We start from the raw sequence: 25,083 nt of genomic DNA, 5'->3' as shown, positions 1-25,083 counted from the left end.
CTTTACATCCCTTAATCTCACCCAATACCTAAACTTAACTACCTTACTAACTATAAATAAGCAGTAATTAAGAGTATATTGATGCAAAAGTTGTAGTTAAGAGTTAGTTAATAGTGAGAACCGGCCCTCAAGCTAAAGTGTGAGCTGATATATTAATTAATTAACCCCAGAAAAAATGCAACTTTTAAATGTAGGTTAATTTTAGCTTAAACTTGACATTGATAATATACATTGCTAATATATATATGTATAAATTATAATTAACTTTTGGAATAATTTTAACTATTAACTAGTTGCTTATTGGCATGCATATTACTAGCATATTGACTTTTTATTAGTACTTATGAAGCACATATTTATGTCTTATTCTGCATGATTATATTTAGATCCCTTAATTCTGGCCCCATATCTAAACTTAACAACTACCTTAATAACTATTAATAAGTGACAAATTAGGAGTTTCTTGAGACAAAAGCTGTAGGTAACAGTTAGTTAACAGTAAGAATTGGTCCATAAACTAAAGTGTTACTAAACTTTTAACTAATTACATTTTACATTATTTATATCCATACTTTTAAACAAAGACTAATAAATGCTTGCTGTTCTTAAATGTTCATGATAACTAATGCATTAACTAACACCATCAAATTGAACTGTGTTACCAGGAAATCTAATGCAACTGGAGGAACAAATGGTCACAAAGTTACGGTTATTTTGTGACTGCAGAGGTGAAGTAGGTAAGTGCACTGAAGGATTGAAATGATTGAAAGGCTGCAGTGGAGGAGGAGGAGGAGGAGGAGGGTCATCAGTGATGTTTTTAGCACAGTCTCCACAAGCACTTAGGCTGATACATTACGCTAATTAAAACCAAAGGTGGTGAAGCAGAGCGGGGGAGAACCGCTGGATTTTAATGCATGAATTAAAAGCAGCCACCCTCGTCTGATGTTGGATGTTGGTCACAGGCTAAGTACAGAGCAAGAAAAAGGGCCCCAAGCTCTCACGGCAGGGCTCCGTGACCTGCCCAAGACATTGTATAAATTAGCACGGCAGCATACGAGGTCCTTGCTGATGCGAGAGAATGTGCTCCAATTAATGCTTTGAAAAGATTATACAGCAACCGCTCGAAGCTCCCCTGATGACACTCCAGAACAGCAGAGAACAGAAGTGGCAGTGGCTTCTTATTAAGCAAGATGCCTGCTCATTTGGTGTGCTGATATTAAAGGAGATTTGAATATGTCTGAATGCCAAACAAGGCTTTATTAAAGCAGTGAGGGCCGGCTGGAAGACTGAACTGAGGCTAATTTGCAGATGGTGTGTAAACTTCATAGAGACTCGAATCATCAGTATGAGGCTAAACTCAGCCAGACTTTAACTCTTCACGAGCAGAATGATCCTGAGCAACAAGGAGGAATTTCACCTAAATGTCACTTGCGTAATTAGAGGAAGGGTCCAAAGGTTAGAGCTTTTCTCTGGACTCAGCTGCAGAGGGGATGATGATGAATGATACTGTCATATTTAGACAATTATGTGATGTAAGTTTGTATGTTGTGTAGCTTGTAAATTAATTTCTTCAATGTGTTTCTTGAGCCAAAACAAGTGTGATCATTTCTAGGGTTTCAAATCAGAACATACGACTTTGTACAACCATCTTCAGTGGGTCTTCATTCATATACAATGAAAATTCAGCTAAAATGAGATAATAATAATAATAATAATAAGAGTTTTAGAGCTGGTCTGCAAGCAAATGGGGGTCAGGGTGAGCTGGAAGACCATCTTGGTCAAGTTTGTTAGATGGCAGAATTCTTTAGACCAGTCTTATTTTAGTATCAGTTGTATTGATATACTATAGTTTTTGTTTAAGTTTTTAATAAAATTTTATTTATTAAATATTTATCATTTAGTTTTTGTTTTCACTTTAATTTTAATTAAAGTTTAAGTAATTTTGTTTTGTTGTGTGTTTGTATTTTTTTAATGTCTATATACAGTAGTATTTATTAATATAGTATTTTATTATATATAGTATTTTATTTATTTTAGTTTATGTTGTTTTAGCTATTTTAATACTTCAACTAAAAATATATATTTTGGCAACTATGAATTAAAACAAGTTTAAGTTATTTACTTTGTTTTATTTCAAGTATTTTTTTTTTTAATGGTTTAGTTTTCATTTTAGTTAATGATAATAAACCTGCCTTGCACCAATAAGTTTGCTTGAGAACTTTAAGGAGAGTCTTCAGTCTGGTTAAACATTCATTCATACTTTAAGACTGTCATAAAAAAGTTCTGATGGATATATCTGATCGAATATACCAGAGGATTTAATAAAATACCATCAAGAAAGCAAGATGGCATGTCATTTATTGTAGAAGATATGAAAAACAATGAAGCAATCAACTATACCTGCTTAAGAGCTGAGAGAGTCTGCAGGCCAGTTGCCTTGGCAACCATGGTATGGCTGTTGCCAGGGCTTGGTTGAAGATTAAGTGCCAGTCCAGAGATGGCATGAACACGTAGGTCCACTATGGACACTTTATCGTCTACCACAGAGAACTGCGTTTCACCCAGCACTGCCTCCACTGCCAGTGGAGATTCAACCTGAAACCAACAAAACATGACACATTTTTTACAGTAAGAATGACAGCCTAAATGGAATAAAGCATGGGGAGGAGTGAAGACACAAAGAGAAACATTTAGTGGATAATCCCACATATTCAAGACACAGCCCACTGAGTAAAGGAAGCATGGGAAAATACACCTTTTCTCCAGAGAACGGCCAGCACTCGGCCTCCACATAAATCCTCCATCTGACACTTCAAACCCATTATGTCACAGTTCTTCACCCCCCCCCACCACCACCGTTAAAGGTCACCAGGGACTTACCAAGTGAAAAAGTCAAGTGGGGCGGCACGACTAGGAGGGTCAGAGATTCTCTTTTTTTTCCCCTGTGTGTCTTTGCTGAACCATGAGACCCTGGCAATCCCAAGAGCCACAAAGTGCCAAGTAAGATAAAACAAGCTGCAATATAGGGATGTTTTTTCACTTCATAATTCAGGAAGATTAACTTGAACTCGCATTTTGCAAGACAAGAACAAGTCAGCCTACATAGAGTGTTTTTTTGCCTCAAGAAAGACATAATCAGAGGGAGAAGTACATAGAGCTTGGATGAATTTTAAAACAGACTGAACCACTGCCAGTAGCTGACTCTTCAGTCTCTCCATGACAAACAGAAGTTTAAAGAATTATGACTAGTAAAGAACACTAAAAGATGTTGACAGAAACTGAAGTTCTTTTCGCTTTGATACCATCCGTAAATGTCAAAATTATAGTTCATTATCTTTCTTTTCAATTACAGCTATTCCAAACAAAGAACAAAAATATTACCTTCTGACTTTTAATGGTGTTCAAAAATCTCCAAGCTCCGCAGCAAACATTTTCATCCAACCTGTATTTACTTGCCTCTTCAAAATTACCCATCTCCAGCTAAAAGCCCTCAACGCTGATGTAGGTTTATGAACTAGCCATGCTGCTGATTATACTTCGCCTGTGAAGTGGCCATTCTCAGCCGTCTTTTGGCATAAAAAATCCCATCCAACCGTTTTCCAGTTTTCTGTCGCTGAAGCACACGGTGCTCTCTTGGCGTGCGGTGGGCGCCAGGGAGCTGAACCCAGGCTTTTCCTGATCCAGGCTAGACTTGCGACCCTTATGTCCCAGATGCACATTGTTTGTATCCCAATGCACTAATGTTTTGGAGCAGGCTGTTACAGTTCATTGACCATCCAGTCCCATGCAATCCCATTTCCTTTCCTCCGGCTGGAAAGGGGATGTAGACCGGGGGGAAAACCAGATGAATGTATAATTGAACTGAACTGTTTTGTTCCTGCATTTTTTATTTCCTGCGTTCAAGGCAGGCTTCAAAGATGCAGCGCATTTGAAGGAGAGAAAAGGAATGACAGATAGAAAAAGAGGAACTAAAAACAAATTATTTCTAGAATAATTGTTTGAAATTATTTTTATTATATTTGCTGATATACCAGCTTTTGATGTTTGCATTTTAACCAAAGCTTTGGATGCTTGAATAGAGTGTGTTCAAAGGCTAAAAAGGGTCTGCCTATTCCCCCAAAACCTAATTACTGTACTTGGCAGACCTGGAAAGCCAATTAAGTCATAAGAAATATGTTCATGGGTTCACGGGTTACAGGTTACAGCTCAGTCGATGCTGAGAACGGGTCAACAATACCTTCTGCTGTTCATAAGATCCTCAAAACTATGTGTCGTGAGAGACGTTCAAAGCTTAAATGTTGTGTGTCTTTGTGCTCAGGTCATAGTGATGGGTGGAGGATCAACGCTGTGTCAGATGAAGATCAAAGACCCACCAAATAAGCTAAAAAATCCCTGGTGTGAGTTATAAACAACATTATTCATACCTTTCTTTTTTGCCTTTGCTTTTTTTTTTTTTTTTTGTAAGGGTGAAATGAGGCTCTGTGCTCAGTTGCGTTTATTTTCAGCTCACATTCGGTGAAAACATTCCAATTCTACATTGGCCATTAATTATTAATGACCTTTGCAGTTTCCCCTAGTTTAATTACCAAACTTTTTCTTTTATGCTCAAATTTGTTTATGGAGAAAAACAGACACTTTCTGAAGCCAAACAACAGACAGCACTTTTGGAGAGGTGTGATCAAGCTGTCATGAACAATCAAAACTCCCTCTGTTTGGACACAATGAACTGATTGTGTGCTGATTCAATGGAGAGAAAACTTTCAAGAATGATTCCCCCAATTTAACACCATTGAAGTTTTATACCACACAGATAATTCTCTTTCCAAACATCCCAGTTTCTGAATAGCCTACTGGGACTAAATATGCATATGAATAGCTTTCTAAACAGGCATTAAAGGATAAAGACAGGCAGCAGAGCTAACTTGATAAATTCAAAGAATTTTAAATAGACACCCTTATTGATTTATATAATTATGAATCTGTCTATTTAAAAACAGTTAGCTATGTTGACTCTGGACTAATAGCAATCGTTCTGCTCAAAACAATTAGCAGAAATTATTAGTCTTCAAATCCATTTATAGTTCCAGCAAACAAAACAAAACAAAATCAAAGCAAAACAAAAATGAAAAAATGAAATAAAGCAAAAAAATAAAACAAGTCCCCCAGCAGGTATACAAAGCATAACACCAGAGAAGTCAGTGAAAGTAAAGTTTGTACTTGAATATATGAGACAGTAAAAGGGATTGAATAATTGTCCCTAAGACACTTTGCATTACGTTTTGACAGGTATAAAACCATGAGTAAGGACCAGTGTCCAGTAATATTGGATGAAGAGAATGTAATATAGCTAAATGTAATTGTAGGTTATAGTTGCATTGTTATATGGTATTGAGAGCTCACCAAAACACATTTTTCATCCTATCCCCCCATTAATCCATCAATCTTTGTTTATACAGTCTGTTCATATTTGTATTCTACCTTCAGAGTGGATGATCCAAGCTCATTGGCCACGAGTACCGTCCTGTCCACCAGCTCAGCCACCCTGGCATCCACCACCTTCAGAGAGTCTTGAACCAGTTCTGTCACATCCACTTGCCAGTCAGGACCCAGCATAGTGATCATCTGGTTTGTGCCTTCACTAGAGGTTGTGTGGAACTGGGTCAGAACCTTAACCTGGGCTCTCTGGTACTGCAGCGTACATCCTCTGCTCACTTTACGGTCATCATCATCATCATCATCGCTGTCTCTGGCCGTTCTGAGGAGATGAGTGAGAGGTCATTATGAGTTACTATAGATAAGAAATTCACATTAGGATTAATGTTCAGTTAACTTCCATTCATAAGAATGATAATGTGGAAGAACAGGCACACCAGCATGTGCTAAGAATTTTTGTCTTTCACTGTTTAAGTTTGCATTCAAGTTTGGTGAATTTTAAATGGCATCTTATATAGTGAAATAGAGTCTAGACAAAGAGATGATCTGAACATTTGTCTTTTTTTTGTAAACATGTTGAATTCAAACTGCAGTTTCAAAAGAACCTGCCTTCGAACATTTAAGCATTTTGAATTTAAAAAGAAAGGAGGAAAGGAAGGGAAGTGGTGTGTGGCCAAGTGACCCATACTCTGAATTTGTGCTCTGCATTTAACCCATCCAAGTGTACACACACAGCAGTGAACATACACCTGGAGCAGTGGGCAGCCAATGTTGCGGCGCCTGGGGAGCAGTTAGGGGTTCGGTGCCTTGCTCAATGTTCTCACCTCAGTCGTGGTATTGAGGGTGGAGAGAGTGTTGGTTATTCACTCCCCCACCTACAATCCCTGCTGGACCTGAGACTCGAACCCACAACCTTCAGGTTACAAGTCCAACTCTCTATCCATTAGGCCACGACTGCCCTTATTTATTATTCTGTAATACATTAACATCACTTTATAAATGATTAGATTGCTGAAAAGAAAAGTTGTTTCAAAGGTGGAGCAAGTTATTACATTTTAATTAAAGATTATTAGGACATTTTCTTTTTCCTTTGGAATAAGGTTAAGTAAGCAAACTATAAAGGATGAGATAATCAAAAATGTATTAGTCTTCAATCCAATTCGATGATCCAGCATCCCAAATTATCATGGCATAAAGCAAGGTGAAACGAAACAAGACGAGACAAGCCAAGACAATATTTTATAATTTTATAAGCTGTTTGAACACAGTTGTGTGGTTACAGTGTGTGAAAACAACCTGCCTATAATGGTAAAATCCAACAACTAATTTTTTTATAAAACCAATAAATTATAAACAGTCTCTCCAAACGAGCTGTTTCAGTGACGCTCTCTGCCGTATTAGCATAAACACAGCCCTGAGTGAGAAACTGCGGTCCGCCATTACTGGAGTTATATACAATGTCAGCACCAAAGAGGCTTTACAAGTGTTGTGTTTTGGGATGCACTAATGAACATAGAAGTCGCCATAATCTCCCCCCATCTGAGCCGAGGACACTGTGGTTAAATGTAATTTTCAAAGGAAATATCCCGGAAAAATACAAATATCCCGGTAACGTCCCCTATTTCTTTATGAATTAATACCAACGCTTCGTGCGCGAATGCCAGCTGCAAAGTAAGTATGACACGTTTGTTTTCCAAATTGCCTTTCTGAAAGAGCTTCTTGACACTCTGTTAAGGCCCGTTCACACCAAGCACGATAACGATAAAGATAACGATAAATATATAGTTCTAAAAATCGTTCTCAGTATTAAAGAATAGCAGCGTCCACACCACAACTATAACGATAAAGGCACAAAGAAACGATATAGTTGGAATCAGTTCCAGAACAATTTTTTTCCAGCTGATGAACGATAAAAACACTGACAGCCAATCAGAATCCATCCTGCTATAATGTGCTCGAGAATTTAATGTGCTTCATAGTTATCTTTATCATTATCGTGCTTGGTGTGAACGGGCCTTAAGGTTGATTGCTAAAGCTATCATTTTGTCTGTGTGGTTTTTTCACTGATGCTGCCTTCAAGTGCTATCAGAATGATCGTGAATAGGAATGTGGTTGTTAAAAGTTGCATATGAAAGCAATGTGAGTCGATCACTTGAAGTTGTCAAGCTCATAATCAGAAGTGGAACTTATAAAGTTTGTGATAGCATGAGACCAGCTATGTTGTTATTTTTATCCTGCAGTGCTCCCCGTCTGCGTACTTCATAAACATGAATTTATTATGCACAGTATAATCAGATGACTGACTTTGAAACCGAGTAGTTTTCTGTAAAGATAACAGGCTTGTATTAATAGTTGAATGTTTATTTGCAAAGGCTAGCACTGCTAATGCGGAGCTTGAGCTCTTGAAGCTCCGCCCTTTTCTCCGGGAGAAACAGCTCACTCGCATTTAAAGCAACATAGTCAAAACAGCACGTTTTGGCTCACACTCTAAAAGTGGCAATTTTAACAAGCTGTAAAAATTGATCTGTGGGGTATATTGAGCTAAAACTTCACATATTCGCTCTAGGGACATTAGAGACTTATTTTACATCTTGTAAAAAGGGGCATAATAGGTCCCCTTTAATTGGGTGTTTGTGTACTTTTTCCATAGATCTATTGCAAGTTAATTATCCAATGGTTTCCAAATGATGCAGAAGAGCATATATAAGACATATATTCAGACACATTGCACAGATCAGAGCACTTTCTGAATAGTGGATGATGCAATAAAGAGTACTGTACCGGCTTCCAAGATTGAAAATGTGTTTATCACAGGTTTTTTTTGGCATGTTTGTGTAATTACGTAATAGATTTGCATTTCACAAGTGTATTGGGTGTTAAAATAATTGACAATGCGTGCAAAACAACACTCCATTTTTAGTGAAATCCCCCCACAAAGTTTGTTAGAACTTCCAGCATCAGAAACTGCATCATCTGGAGACCTGTTTCAAGGAGGTTTTGCATCAGTGACTCTTGCATGCCTCACACATATCATCACATTCAATCTATCTCATCTGCTCCCTCAGCAGCATGACACCATGTGAAGTAAGTGAGAGGAAGCAGGGTAAGTGCTGGGTGGATCTTCAAAGCTGAATGCAACTTCATCCATTCTACACACACAACTAATTAATCAGATAACTGGAGTTGTAGAGACAGCTGTCTGCCTCTGCCTGACAAAGCATGTCCTGCCCATCGATTAGCCTAAATTGAGCTGAATGTAAAGCATTGCGTTATCATGTAAGGAGACACACTGCTACTTCTCAGCAACGATGAAAGATTGACAGGCACACATATGCAGAAGGAGAAGACTCATGAAAGTAGAAAGCAATTGTCGATCATCACTTTGCTCTCTTTTGAGTTAAACACAGGCTCCTGTTGCCATGGAGGTGAAAAACAAGAGGCCCTTGCATCAGTTGAAGAGGGCTAAACCTGGCAGATAGAAGCACTCTGTGTTCTTGAGGACAGTTGCACTCTCTTGTCTCCTAATACAGGTTAATTTGAGTTTCAGAGCAGAAGAACACACCTCATATATGGAGCTTTGCTTGAACTCATTAGGATGTCAGGAGAACTGGAGATTTCATGCACGGGAACCCGCTCATCCAATAAAAATCAGTGTCCAGTTTTGCAGACACATCATTGTTTCACCAGTTTAGTTAGCTATATCGATCAATCTGTGTAGAAGGCCAATGCAAGAAACCTGCCCACTGACACGTCTCAACACTGGGCAATGTAGTGGAATGAAATGGACAGAGCAGAGGAGGAAAGAACTAAAGGAAGGGAAGAGGGAAAGGAAATAAGAATAAGGGATTGTACAAACAGGCAGCGGATTCTGTGGTGGATTCCAATCTGGGTAGTTGTTTGATCATAATCTTACATATCAAAATAAGTTTCAGTGTGAATGGTTAGATCAGATTTAAAAATAAAATGTAAAAAAAAAAATGCAATTTGAGATGTAATGTAAGAAATTTCACACACAAAACACTGAACCGCTGTATCTGAATTCGCTCTTTTCTGCTTACATGCTTACATGTGAAATTCACTATGAATAGCTGAACAAATGAGCGGTTTTATACACAGAATATGCATGAATGTGTAAACAGTACAGAAATGCCTTTGATGCTTGTGTCGCCTCACGCAGTTCCCTTTCTTTTCTCCTTTCCCCACAGATCCATCAGTAAGGCTTCAATGGCCTTTATCCACACAAACAAGAAATGTGTCTCTTTAACTCATAATATACTGGATATTTCTTAGCGTTCTCATTAAAGTCGGCATTAAATAAAAACTGACCTAGCTTATTTTATAAATACTATACTTTTAAAAATTTGTGGTCAAACCAAATGGCTTAAAAAAACATACTGAACCGTGTTTTGAAAATCTAAAAATGCTGAAAGTTTTGTGTGACGGGTAGACTAGTCTGCTATTAGTGTTATCCACACAAATGTATAAATTTGCAGAGATTACACACATTATTTTCTGAACATTTTTCTTTTAAGTTTTTGCCGTATAGGGTTAAGGTGCGTACGGGGATAGAAAATACAGTTTGTACAGGATAAAAACCATTACACCTATGGATAATTCGCGTGCACCACACATCCCAACATTTGTGTGTGTGTGTGTGTGTGTATGTGGATGCTATGTAGTTTATAAGAACACAAATTTGTATAATGACATGGGTATGACATAGGTATTACAATGTAAAGGTGATTTATGAGGAAGCTTTCAGTGTCCCCATAATTCAAAAGGTTTATAAACCATACAGAATGATAAAAAAAAAAAAATCTATTAATGCACAACGTTTCCTCTGAGGGGTAGGATTAGGTGTAGTCCAATAGAAAATACGTACAGTATAACCATTACACCTATACATAATTCCGTAAGCCATAAAATCAACGTGCGCGCATGCATGTGTGTGTGTTTTACACAATTTCAGTTTTATGTTCACTTTAATTTTATTAGGGTCTCTTAGAAACTAATTATTTTGTAGGTGAAAAACAGACTAGTCTGCTATTAGTGTCATCCACACAAATGTATAAACTTGCAGAGATTACACACTGAACATTTTCTGAACATTTTTATTTTGTAGTTATTCTATTTAAAAAGGAACTGAAAGAAATCAAGAGATTAATCAGGATTAGCTGGTACCCTAAAGTTTTATGCAGCTCAGTACTGTGATATCAGGATGAATATGAGCAGAGACCAAATATTCAGTTTTGTCATCTTCTCTTTCCTCCCACAGTGACAGCTATTGTCTTATGTCTTTTGGTGCCGTGCTGACTCTTAAGTCATTACTACAGTAACCAGATGAATTTACCAGATCTGATTTCTTCACTTGCAAAATGCCAGTGCAGACACTGGGATAAAGATTGGAACTGGAAAACAAATCAGATTTTGAGCTGATCACACAGAGATTGTATGTGTGAACAAAGCCTTGGAGATCTCAGGTCCTGGGAGGAAGCTAAATCAAAGGCACTCAAATTGAGGTCAAATGCAAATGTAACAACATACTTGTATTGTGTGTGTGTGTTGTCTACATAAAACAGGGAACAACACTGAAATATCACAGCACTGAGAGACTTGCATACAACGGCGTGATAACAGTTAACCTTAATGCAAAATTAACCTTAATCTCTAATTAATCTAGTGAGCTAAATGCATCCTAGCAGCTACACACGTGCACACATACTGTATAATTGACGAGAATAAATTTGAGATTTTTTAAATAAATTATTTTTATTTGTTCTGATATTTTTAAACGTTCCAATGTTGCTTAGGAACCAATATGCCAAAGATAAATCTCTGCTGCTGAATTTCTAATGGCTGACTTTTTTCTTCCGCTGCATGGTATATGCGTCAAACCACCAGCCCTACATGAAGGCTAGATGTAGATTGACGATTTGCTCCCAAATTGGATTAGCATAACCGAATCAGATCATATTTCCATTTTAATGGCCCACTTGAATTCATTTAATTAGAGATTTACATCAAAAAAGAAAGACCTCTGTAAGGGAGCAATAATGATACTAGTGAGTTACCAGAATATTTTCCATCATGATTAATTCTGGAGAGGTTCCTCATGAAAAATGCCTGTGCTGATATTCTGCCGTGCACGGTGTGACAATGCCGCTGCTTCAATTTGTCAAAATCACAGTAAACGGGCTGTATGAAGAATGACATTCGGGTCTCATGCGGCATCAGCTCTATAGCCGTATTGTAACTAACACAGCCCTTAGTGACCCAGCTTTAAAACTTTTAGCAGCTCCACTAATTAAACTATAACACCGTTTTATCACCCTCATAACACCCACAAGTATTAGGAAGATTGAAATAAACAAGCAACAAAATAAAAGAAAACATGCATTAGAAGTGCTACCAGGGAAATCAATATTCATAAAAAGCAGTCAGAATGCAAGTACTTTCATACGCTTAGATAACTGATGTGTCTTACCTGCGGTCAGGTAAGATGGGCACCCTCCAGCCCTTGATGAAGCTCAGTCTGTTGTCTGAGAGCTCCACTTTAAGGGGCAGTTTGGGCACCCAGACTGTGAGCTCAAGAGGGGCACTCAGGTGCTCATAGCTGAAAATCACCCGAGTGTTCATGGAGCCACGCGTCTCTTTTCCATTCACAAACACATAGTCACAGTTCATGGACACCTGTTAAGGAGAGCAAAGAGAGATTTGATTACTTTCACTGCATTCTCTGGAGAGGCTGCACAATACGAAAGCTCTTCACGGGCAACTGCAAGTGGATGTCAGTTTGAAGTGGGGCTGTAAATTAAAACTTTTATTTGAGTAAATCAAAATTAATCAAACATCAATATTTGCCATGAAAAGCCACCCAAATTGATGTTGGCTCCAAAGCAGACTACTACCTAATAGTCTGTGCAGCATTGCATCACCAAAATGTGGACTCGGACAGGGATTGAAAGGACTAGGACATTTGTTTTCAGCATCTCACACCATGAGCAACACACTTTTAAGATGCTATGTTATAAATGTGTTTCGAGACATTCACTGCACTACGTTCAGCTATTTTTTTTAACCAAAAACGCATCCATGAACAGCTCCACAATCATTTTATAAGTGTGGTTTGCAATGCCAAGTAGCCTGTAGCACCAAGATTGGGTAAAGGATTAAATGCAATATTTTTACCACATGCTTCACATTATTTTTATATTATAATTATATTAAATTAACACATTAAATTGACAGATGTATTTTATTATTTTTCTTTCAAACCAATTAACACTAGAAAGGGTTAAAGTGTCATCCTGACTTACTCTCAAAAGCATCAAGTAAAACATGAAAATCATCCATTCAAAAGTATTTTTAATAGCAAAAGATATATTTTTACTCGCAACATGTTTCCTAAAATAACAACCCATAGGAACTGGGTCTGACAGCTTTTTTCCTGAGGCATTGTTTTTTTTTCTCCCAAAGAAGCAGTTGTTATTCACTATATTCTGTCTTCTTTTTCTAAGCACACAAACAGACACACTAATGAGCACACGTATTTTTAAATCTTCAAGTTCTGGAAATTTCATTACAGCACCCAATTTTTTTTCTCTACTACTCCTTCCGGTCTGCCAACACATTTCATATGTGCACTCAGCTGTCTTTAATAATACATTATTTACTGTAATAGATAGCCGAAGCTTTGCTTTGGGGTACCATCTATGATTTATCTAGTGGTCTAAGGCAGCTGACACTGTAATCAGAGAACGTAATCTCCCTCAAATGGAGGTCGGGAGCTGCAGTCTATCCAAGACTACAGATTCATCATAGTGGGGGATATCTGTGTAATAAAATATGTAGGCTTGCTAGACAGCTCCCCCTCTTATCCATACCATCAATATGGAGAATTGATCAGAGGAGATGGCTCTATCCCCAGTAACCTTTAGGAGAATCTGCAGGAAAACTCTGCTTGCCCACTTCATTTCCTTTTTAAAGGTACTGTTATTCAGTGAGAGAGAGAGAGAGAGAGAGAGAGAGAGAGAGAGAGAGAGACAACCACAGCCATCAACCCTGGCAGCGCTCCTCCACCTGACTCCTATAGTCAAACACAGCCCAAGATCGTACTCCTGATGAGCTCGAATGGCAAATTTGTTGATGAAAAGAAACTGCTTCCGAGAAGAAACGTCACGAAAATATGGTGCCCAAACACACAGAAGGCCCTGGAGCTCTTGTGTGAAGAGCAGCTGGGTTCCCACAGCCATATTATCATCCACACCGGCACCACCTACCTGAGAGCCCAACAAGAGAGAGTAAATACAGCTCTCGTTAATGTAGCAGAGAAAGCATCCTCCAACTTCCCCAACTCAAAAATCATCCTCTCCACCCTGCTGTTGCGCTCTGATTTCCACCCAGACACCTTCAGGCATATAAACGCAAGAGTGTCTAGAGACTGTACCCTAAAGCCCAGTGTTTACCTGGCTCAACACCCCACCCTGAATCTCAACAGCCTTTACGACCATGTCCATCTCCACAGAAGGGCAGTTCCCATCTTTGGACCCTAAAGACCCTAAAGGACCAGCGCACTGCAGCGTCCCCGTGGACACCCAATAGAGCCACTACAAAGACACCCTTCAAATCATTGCCCCCTCCACTGGAGGAACCCCACGGCAGGCTCTATGCGTCACCCTGGAACACACTGCATCACCAGGCCTGCAGCTCCTTCACCCCATCATTCACATGATGGGGTGTCTGGGTGGAAATCAGAGCGCAACAGCAGGGTGGAGAGGATGATTTTTGAGTTGGGGAAGTTGGAGGATGCTTTCTCTGCTACATTAACGAGAGCTGTATTTACTCTCTCTTGTTGGGCTCTCAGGTAGGTGGTGCCGGTGTGGATGATAATATGGCTGTGGGAAGCCAGCTGCTCTTCACACAAGAGCTCCAGGGCCTTCTGTGTGTTTGGGCACCATATTTTCGTGACGTTTCTTCTCGGGAGCAGTTTCATTCACATGAACATCAGCAGGAGCAGCACCCAGGCAGCCAGAGCTACACCGAAGCAGCCAGCAGATCACTGATAAACCCCAGCACCAGCACAGTAGACAGCCAGCTGAGTCCATCTCAATCCAGAGACCTCAGAAACATCCAGCATATGCTGACTCTGCTGTGCTCTCACCTAATGGGTTAGTGACTTCGTGGAAAAAAAAAAAATGATGAGAAATGTATTTGTGTACATATGTATCTATAAATGTGTATTTAAACGTAGCCCATATGTGTGTGTGTGTGTGTGTGTGTTTTATTTATATATTTATTTTTAAAAAGAACCTCTTAGAGATCTCATATTATTTAATGTATTTTTGAAAAAAAAAAAAAAAAAAATCTATATATGGATATATTCTCAGATATGTATCATAATATTTAAAATATTCTACTTGATCTGTCAATTCCGCATATTGATTAAAGCATTAAAGGTGATTAGTGGGCTCATATTCCTTAAAAATCTCATGTTGGAATATTCAAGGACTTAGGTCCTCCATTTTTGGTGTTAAGAACAACATTCAGATTTCAAAAGAGAAATTCTGAATTCTGACATTATAATACTACAAGAAACATGGAATGTAAGAGATTTGTCCACTGGCTGCACAATTGGGTTTAGAGAAATCATTTTACCATCAACCAAACTGAGAGGGGTGACACAGGGAAGAGACTCAGGGGGAATGCTGATATGGTACAGAACAGAACTCATAGACTCAATCAAATCTATAAAAATCGGAAAATCGTACATTTGGCTAAAAATCCAAAAGGATATTGTGTCCACAGACCATCACATATTCTTGTGTGCCACATACTTTTGGTTGTTATACCTTTAATTATTTTCTTGGTAACAGTACTGTAGATTATTTCATCACAGACATTGATCAAGTGCATCTCAAAGCATTCACAGTCAGTCCTCAAACACCTCTGTCAGACCACTGTAAAATTACACTCTATCTAAAACGAACTCAAAACAATGAAATAAGCAGACAGCCCTCTCATTTACTAAGGCTACATAAATCCTACATATGGACAAAAAACAGCAAAGAAAACTATCAAAGTGCACTAGAAAGTCAAACTATAAAATTATTATTGGACAAATTTATAATTAACACATATCCACAAAATAAAGTAGGCATAAATCTGGCACTAAAGGACATTACAGACATATTCCACCAATCAGCATCCATGTACAATTTGAAAAAATCTTCAAAAAGAAAACCAAAAAACACCAATGAAAAGTGGTTTGATGATGAGTGTAAAAGAATTAGAACGACAGTACGAAATCTATCAAACAAAAAACAGAGAGATCCTGACAACCAAGAACTCCGCCTTCAATATCATGACGCTCTTAAAGTGTACAAACAAACTCTAAAAGCAAAAACGGAAGAGCATACAGAACAATTTTTTCAAACAATGGAGGAATCAATAAATACCAATAACTTCTGGAACAACTGGAACACTCTCTATAGACCACAAAGGGAAGAATTGGCCATTCAAAATGAAATATATGGAGGACACACTTCGAAAATCTGTACAAAACAGCTGAAACAAATCCTGCTCGAAATGAAATAAAACCCAAATTAGAAATCCTGAAAGACAATCAGAATCCCCTGGATTTCCCAATCACAGTAAATGAGCTAACCCAACAAGGCATGTGGCATTGATGGAATATTAAATGAAATGATCAAATACACAAATGACAAATTTAAAACTGCAATAACCAAATTATTCAATATTGTTTTGAGTGTAGGATGTTTTCCAGACACCTGGAATCAAGGCCTAATTACACCCATCTTTAAACAAGGAGACAAGTTTGAGCCAAGCAATTACAGAGGCATATGTGTCAATAGAAACCTGGGGAAAATATTCTGTTCCATTATTAACATACGATTACAAAACTTTCTCAAAACCCACAAAATCTTGGAGAAAAGTCAAATTGGATTTCTGCCCAAACATAGAACATCTGACCACAATTATACCCTCCACACTATCATTGATAAGCACGTCCACCAAAACAAAACCAAAATCTTTGCTTGCTTTATTGACTTTGAAAAAGCTTTTGATTCAATCTGGCATGAAGGACTCTTTCTAAAACTACTGGAAAACGGAATTAGAGGGAAAACTTTCAATTTAATCAGTAGCATGTATAAAAACAATACATGTGCTGTAAAAATAGGGAACAAACAAATATAATTTTTCTCTCAACGACGAGGAGTTAGACAAGGTTGCCCATTGAGCCCCACTCTGTTTAACATTTATATACATTTACATTTTACATTTATTCATTTAGCTGACACTTTTATCCAAAGCGACTTACAATTGCTATATATGTCAGAGGTCGCACGCCTCTGGAGCAACTAGGGGTTAAGTGTCTTGCTCAGGGACACATTGGTGTCTCACAGTGGATTCGAACCCGGGTCTCTCACACCAAAGGCATGTGTCTTATCCACTGCGCAATCACCACCCATTTATATAAATTAATTAGTTAAAGAATTAAACAATTCGACTACCCCTGGCCCAACCCTAACTGAATCAGAAATCAAATGTCTCCTCTTTGCAGATGATTTAGTCATTCTGTCAAAAACAAAAGAGGGACTACAACTGCTCCTCGACATCATTCAGAGACGTTCAGTCAAACATGGGCTCTTAAAATGAATATAACAAAAACAAAAATAATGATTTTTCAAAAGAGACTCGGGTGTAAGGAAAATAAATACACTTTCAGAGTAGGAAACCAGGTCCTCCAACACACCCATGAATACACCTATCTGGGACTAAAAATCAGCTCAACAGGAAACTTCAATCTGGCTGTTTGAAGGCACTGAGAGTCTTCTACATTATCAAAAATACAATTCAGTATGAAATTCCAATTCAAACCTGGCTAAAAATCCTAAAAGCAATAATCGAACCAATTGCACTATATGGCAGTGAGATATGGGGACCTCTAAAACCCCAAGATTTCTCTAAATGGGAAAAAGAAGAAATTGAAATTATGCACACCCAAATTTGTAAAAACATCTTAAAAGTTAAGAGAGTGACCCCAAACAACTCGTGCAGAGCTGAATTAGGACAATATCCACTATTAATTAATATTCAAAAGAGAGCTGTGAAATTCCACCAGCACCTGAAATACAGTGATCCGAGCAGTGGCAGGAGCAGAACCTGCAGAAGAGTGCACTTTTACAGCTGGTACTCACAGCACAGCACAATCAGGCCCAACCAAATCACACAGTTACAAAAACAAAACTACATCGCCTATTGGAAAGATGCCACTAAAATACAAAAGAAGATGGAGCTGTATTTACACCTGAAAAGAGACTATAAGCCAGCAGAATACCTAAGCTGTGTAAAAGATCACAAATTAAGAAAGACACTAATGAAGTACAGACTGAGTGATCACTGTCTGGCTATAGAGAGAAGACAGCACAGACAAAGATGGCAGCCACGAGAACAGAGACTGTGTTTACTGTGCTCGCAGAAAGAGCTGGAAACAGAGGAACATTTCTTACTGCACTGTGATTACTATCACAACATTGGAGCTGCATATTTCACCAAATTCCAACAAATTAAACCAAATTTTATGGTATTACCGAATGCCTTAAAAAATTAAGTCACATTTTAGGGGAAAATCCCAAAATGATCACAACAGCAGCAAGATATGTATCAGCCTGCCACAAACTAACACTGTCAGCCAGTGGACAAAACTGAAGCAAAATCATTTCTTGCATGTTGTACAAAAATGTTTTTTTTTTAAGCAATGTCTTAAATATTTTTTCTTGTTTGTGAAAAAAAAAAGAAAAAAAAAAGAAAATGCATGTACTTATTTACTTAATTATTTTACAGATCTATTCTGTGTTATGTATTATATAATCGTTTGTTCCTTATTCATGTAACTGACAATGCTTTGGCAATACTGTGCAAGTCATGCCAATAAAGCTCATTTGAATTTGAGAGAGAGAGAGAGAGAGAGAGAGAGAGAGAGAGAGAGAGAGAGAGAGAGAGAGAGAGAGAGAGAGAGAGAGAGAGAGAGAGAGAAGTATGAATCAAACCTGACATATGGTGTAAGTGCAGAGAGGATAACAGCAGCAAGGGGGAGGTACAGAGAGCACTTTTCATGTTCAAATGAAACATTTCCTTGCTTGTCCTAAATCTAGGTGTACAGAATCAGGTAACAGAATCAGGATTTTATAGTATTTTTTCTTAATTTTATTTATTTTTTATGCTAAAAGGCTTTCTCTTATTCCATCTTAATATGTAGTATAAAGATCAGTTCTGCATAATAGGTTAGCCGTGGAACTCTCCAATCGATCTATCTTTCCTATCTACACAAACCAACCTGGTCCAGCTCTGTACTGCATGCCATGAGATTTTTTTAGCTCTCCACCTCCCCTGCACCGCCTGTCTAGATCTGCCACGAGGTTCTCCCTACTTTGCCTTCAGCAGCAACAGCATAGCAGATCTGATAAATCAATATTGAGATTTGTCATTGTTGAACTATAACGCCCCATTCACATGGGGCATCGGCGTCAACGCATCTTGTTTACTTTGAATTGAGTGACGTCAAGCGTTGCTGAACTGAATTGCGGGTCCGCCGCGTCGCTTCACTGGCGTTGCTAGCAGCAGAAATTGAAATCTTTAAAATTTTTCAAGCACCAACGCAGGTATCAGCCAATCAGATCGCCTTATAAAAATACCCTAGCGCAGACGCTAGACACTCCCGTTCATGCAACACCAGAAAAGTAATGTTATTGGCTGTTGTCACTATGACGGTCGCGTCAGCAACAAGCTTCAGACACGCCCTCCGTCAAGCGTTGACGCCGATGCCCTGTGTGAATGGGGTACAAGTAAATCACTATGTGGCGGCATCAATATATTGCTCTGTTTCCATCTCGATCAGCCAGAAAGCACAACATTGGCTCAAACATGCTCAGTAAGTTCAGGTGGTGTGTTGGTTTGACAACTGGCAGACAGGGGGAGTGTTTGGGAAACCTGTTTGAAACAGTCATTATTTTTGCAATGCTATTTGGCATTGCTAGAGGAAATTACACCTCCTCATTTGCTCATCACAGAAAACTATTGTATGCTTCAAAAGATCTAAATAACAAAAAACGGTCCTTTTGTGTTCCCTGTAAGAGAGAATAAAAATGAACGATTTAAGTGCGCGGTACTAGTAATACTATAAACCCCAAATAAAATAGGCACTATTGTTACTATCAATACGTGCAGGTGGCACATAACAAAAGCAGCAGTAGTCTGCAGTGTTGAGCATGTCCTGTCTGGTTTCTAGTGCACTCTGCAGTCTCATAAATGTGTTCCTGCTGTGCCACTTCTTTTGATGTGAGCTCAGTTTTGACCCAGATGCTCCTGGGGCTTCTAATAAACTTGGATGGATAATTTTAAGTCAAAAGCAGTTAAGGACTGTGAGCGTCAATAGCCAGCAGGGGCCAGCTGAAAGTACTTTTTACGTGCCAGCCAACAGTCAAAGTTCCACAGAGTCACTAATCTGCCCTGGCACCTTGTGTGGTTCCAGAGGAGTGGCAGGGGCGAGGTCAGGATAGTGCCGCCCATTGTGATGCCTCCAGCTCAACAAACCTGCCAGCTGTGTTTTAATCCAAAAAGCACCCCTGGTAACCCTGCACCAAGCAGATGCACTTTTATCTGTGTTGATGGTATCATGCGAAGGCCAACTATCCATGGTTAAAGATGAACATACTGTCTTCAGCTTGAAGCAGAAGCTGATGATTTTATGTAATATGACAGCTAGATTCTAACAAACAATGTTTTCACACTTAGAATATCTGAATAAAATGAAAACTTCCAGTGCTGAATGTTTATTGGCAAATAGAGCGTTCCAGCTATGCTAAATTTAGGCAACAACGTAAAAGAGGCCAAGCTATATTATAGTCACAGTGAAAGAGTGCTTAATTAAATTTAAATTCGGAATGCACAACAATATATTGGTACAATATCAGTCATCAGTCAGTATTACAGATTTATGGGTATTGACTGATATTGGATTTAAAAAAAAAAAAATGTTTTGCTTGTCAAAGCTTACCTAAAGTTAATCTTAGAAAAATAGTCATAATTTTAACACTGTAAAATTTTTAGCAAAAAATAAATCTTTAGCAAATCTTAAAACATTTTGATATCTAAATTCTTTTTTAGCATTTAAAATGATTAACTTATTATTTAGTATTAATTTATGTAGACAAAATCGTATTAAATTCTTAATATCATCAAGTAATCGATTATCAAATTTATAATAAAAAAAGTAATTAAATTATTTATTGAACAATTATTTAATTAATTATCAGCTTATCTGTATTAGTTTTCTGTATTAATTTATTTTCTGTATTAATTATCTTGTAATATAATTTTCAAACTGGTGAGTCCCAAAGTAAAATGTTATTTTGTAAAAAAAAAAAAAAAAAGATTTATTTAATATAAATTCTTGAATTTTCAGTTCAAGTGTAATCAGTATCGAGGACCGGAACTATCTATTTCATATTTATGCTTTACAATTACAATTATCAATCCTTTGATAGGAGAATGTATTTTAACATTTAAAAAAAAAAATTACTCACATCATCTTTAAAGGCAGAAGATAATAAAATGACATTTGCTGTTATTTTAAGTGAAGTGAAGTGAAGTGACATACTGCCAAGTATGGTGACCCATATTCGGAATTCGTGCTCTGCATTTAACCCATCCAACGTGCACACACACAGCAGTGAACACACACACAGCAGTGAACACACACCCGGAGCAGTGGGCAGCCATTTATGCTGCGGCGCCCGGGGAGCAGTTGGGGGTTCGGTGCCTTGCTCAAGGGCACCTCAGTCGTGGTATTGAGGGTGGAGAGAGCGCTGGACATTCACTCCCCCCACCTACAATCCCTGCCGGCCCGAGACTCGAACCCGCAACCTTTGGATTATGAGTCCGACTCTCTAACCATTAGGCCACAACTTCCCCACCTTGTACGTATTATTCAGGCATTGACTGCACTTGTACCGGAATCAAGGTATATGACTCATCTAATTAAGGCTTCTGTGTTCTATACGTGGTTATTCGTGTCTAAATGTGTTTGCTGTATTGGAAATGTGTGCAGTGAGGATTCTGGATAAGCAGTGAAATGGAATGGGAACATGTGTTCTCAGATGGCCAGTGTGACTATCAGAGCCTTGAGAGTAGAGATCAGCTGGGACAGACTGTTTACAGCTTCCTGATCCCCAACACAAAGCCCCACAGGGTCTCTTCATTCAACACTCTCATATAATACACAAAACAATGTAGATGTTCATTACACACACACGCAACTTACTATACCATTGAAATGTATGCAAAAATTTCAAAAGATACACCTCGCTGGTGATATGAGAGTGTTTTATGACCAGACTGTATACAGAACCTGCGGCAAACATGATATTAAGTCATTTCCATGCGTGCAGCATATAATGTCATTCTCAGAGCCATGCATGTACTCATCTGTTCTGGCGTCCCTATCCCGAAGTAAAAGCTTCTGCTCTAGGCAAATAAGCCCTGTTATAATAGATACCCGTGACTACCTTTTGAATAAGATATCACTGGGCCCTGTAACCTTTGCCTTCTGTATGACGCTTTTTTTTTTTTGCCACGGCACAGAGTGTTTTATTGAACTGTCAGGACTCATGTTGTCTCAGCTTGAAGGGCTCATCTTGAATTAGCCTCCAAAGTTCAATGGCCCGGGCGGCCAAGCAAACCCACTCAATAACACCAGAGCTAATGCTCTGCCCAGGCACTGCTGCACACACGGCTATTCTGAATCTTAAAACAGATAAACAACGAATGCCCTCACAGCCCATCTCAGATGACTTATGGATCTCAATCTTGCCGGACAGATGACACTCCGAGGCATATTATTATTTCGCTACATTTTGGACACGGTTTATAGTCGAATTGGTTTTCTACTTTTAGATTCTGTTGTGCCATGGAACAGATGGCGAAGATTGTTGAAATGATTGTTTCTTTCAGCAAAGGACACTGCAATATTTTCGGGCCTGTATTTATAAGCCCTCAAGTGGAACCAACTGCCCCCTTGTGTAAATACAGAGAAATAAATTCATTCACTGACTAAAATACATAAGCTTTAGCCACTGAATTGAGATGGAATTTCATAGAAGACACAGAATTAAATTTTAAAGCTGCGGTTTTTAACTTTGTTGATCTGATGGCCCATGGTCTAACACAGTTTTCAAAGATGTAAGATATTTCCAAAAGTAGTCTGTAAAATTTATTTTTTCAGAATCATGTTTATTAACATACTTTTTAAGAATTTTTAGGCATTCAAAAAAGTAAATTTAATAAATTTTTTTATGTATTTTTAATCATTTTCATTTAGTTAGATTATGATTATTAACAGCGTTGGGAGTAAAATTACAGGTAAAGATAGTTGCATAATCAGATTACTCTTTTCAGGTAACTAGTAAAGTAACATTACTTTTAAATTTACATAAAGTTACTTTTTCAAACAAGTAATGCAAGTTGCTTTGCTTTCCCATTTACTCACTGACACTTCTTCTGTCCCCATGTTGAGAGAAATTGGGAGAGAGGTGCAGAGGGACTTCCTTCAGACTTATTAATTTAACTTTTGATGTGAAAGGGCCTTTACAGTTGCCAAAAATATAGCTTTTGGGTTTTTTATTATTAAAATCAAATAAGCAAGCCCAGCTCAGATGACAAAAAGTAACACAAAAGTAACATAATGCATTACTTAAAAAGTGAGGCAAATAGTTACATTTTTATGGAGTAGTGCAACATTGTGATGCATTACTTTTGAAAATAACTTTCTCAACACTGATTATTAGTAATACTATTAACATAAATCATATTAATAATAACATATTCATTTAAATGGTTTTAAGTTGTCCTACAGCCCCCTTGGAAGTTCCCACAGGAACAGTTCACACAGAATAGTTTTTGTGTTAACAGCTTACTGGAGTGAATGAATATTACTCAATAATTACATAAATTTGGATTTAGTGGCCTAATGGTGCTTCATCCTTTTTTTTAATGGTGCTTTTTAGGTGATTTGTTAATTCATTGATTTTATGTTGTTCTTTTTAAATGACATTATAATTGTCACAGTATGGAAAACAGCTGCATTAAAAAAAAAAACAATTCTAAGAAAATAAAATAAAAATACACGTTCAGAATGACTTTGAGGTAAATGACGCAGTTTCCAATTTCATCTCTTTAAACCGAATTGTCCAGCTCTGCTTGCAACTAATCCTCAAGATGTGTCATTTTAGATTATAAAAGGACTCTTCATTTTAGAGGCATTAAACACTGTGTGAGGCATTAGAGGCATTGTGTGGCCTCTGCTGCTATTCAGTGGGAAATGCTGTTCTGCAGAGCACTGAACACTTCTGATGTACTGTCTGAGACTGAAAAGGCATTGATCCCTTGAGGGGATCACGAAAGCATTGGCCCCAGGAGCATATATAAACTCCGCTTAAATGAGGTTTTGATGGTCATTTTATGGTCTCTTAAGTTGACCGCGATTGATTATGAGAATAGTAGAGGAAGTTCTTGATCACTAAACCTCTCAATGTGGGCGTGACGTACCTTGACAATGTTCTCATTGAATGACTTGCACTGCACAAAAGATGACACATCAGTGACTTCTCCATTCAGCTCTATGGAAACCACCTTGACAGGGATGGCCACAGTTCGGCCAGTAAGAACTGCCGTGTTGATAATCTCAGTGTCCTGGATATGGAAGAAAGAAAGAGTCAGCAGGTTAGTAGAAGTTCACTGTTCCAAAGACCTGAATGTTCAGGAAAGCCCTGGAGTCAGGGCTAAACTGCTTAATAAAGTGTAAAAACAGTCTCTATATTAAAGTCGAAAGCCATGAGCTTCCCTCTCTCTCTCAAAAAAAAAAAAATGTCAGAGCAATATAAATTCTGGTTGACTGGTTTTACAACTCATTCAGACACCTGAAATTAGATGCGCTCACAACGCAGGAATGCATCCCTTCAGATTTTCCAAGGCAACTTCTTCAAAATATGTGTATTTTTGATCATTACATTGCATGATTTTTCTATGATAATACAACATTGTAGAATGAATGTCTAAAATGCAGTCATTGCCTGTAAACAAAATAATCTGAAAATATTTGCAAGACATGAACGTTCATCACATAAAAACATTCAAAACAAAAATACCCACAAATTTCCTTAAATTGCCACATACAGATGCCAATGCTTGGTATGAATCACAACACTGGTTACAAATAATAATGATTATTTGAGAAAAGAAACAAATTCATCTTGACATCACAAGACAACTCAAGTTACTACTTGTGACACCATCATCAACAATAACAATGTAGATAAAACTGGCAAACAGTCAAACAATGCAACCGTATTCATTATTTATGCCCCAGTGCATGCTGGGAAGACAGAAAATAGGGTTGATCCCCATACCAGAGCAGTCTGATTTCAACTCAAATTCTGTACTTATTTGGAGTTAAAAAATGATGAAAGAGCATATCAAAAGTGCATTGAGATGTTTTTTTTTTTCTTTTCTTTTCGGGAAAGTCTGCTAAGTATATATATATATATATATATATAAATCAATAGTAAGCTATTT

General features: G+C 37.9%; 1 protein-coding gene across 2 annotated transcripts in view; it reads right to left on the bottom strand.

Annotated features, from left to right (window-relative positions):
• LOC306869425 (transmembrane protein 132E-like) overlaps positions 1-25,083 on the bottom strand; it is a 354,362-nt gene that overhangs the window by 6,567 nt on the left and 322,712 nt on the right. For both annotated transcript variants that reach the window (XM_079416195.1, XM_079416196.1), the window contains exons 5-8: positions 24,058-24,201; positions 11,918-12,123; positions 5,479-5,755; positions 2,401-2,595 (exon numbers count right to left, since the gene is read on the bottom strand). In XM_079416195.1, the coding sequence (XP_079272321.1) occupies positions 2,401-2,595; positions 5,479-5,755; positions 11,918-12,123; positions 24,058-24,201 (822 nt within the window). The remainder of the gene's footprint in view (positions 1-2,400; positions 2,596-5,478; positions 5,756-11,917; positions 12,124-24,057; positions 24,202-25,083) is intronic.

The sequence above is a fragment of the Barbus barbus genome, assembly GCF_936440315.1.
Source record: "Barbus barbus genome assembly, chromosome: 5".
Taxonomy (NCBI): Eukaryota; Metazoa; Chordata; class Actinopteri; order Cypriniformes; family Cyprinidae; genus Barbus; species Barbus barbus.
The sequence above is the reverse complement of the archived record's forward strand: the minus strand, read 5'-3'. Positions and strand labels throughout refer to the sequence as shown.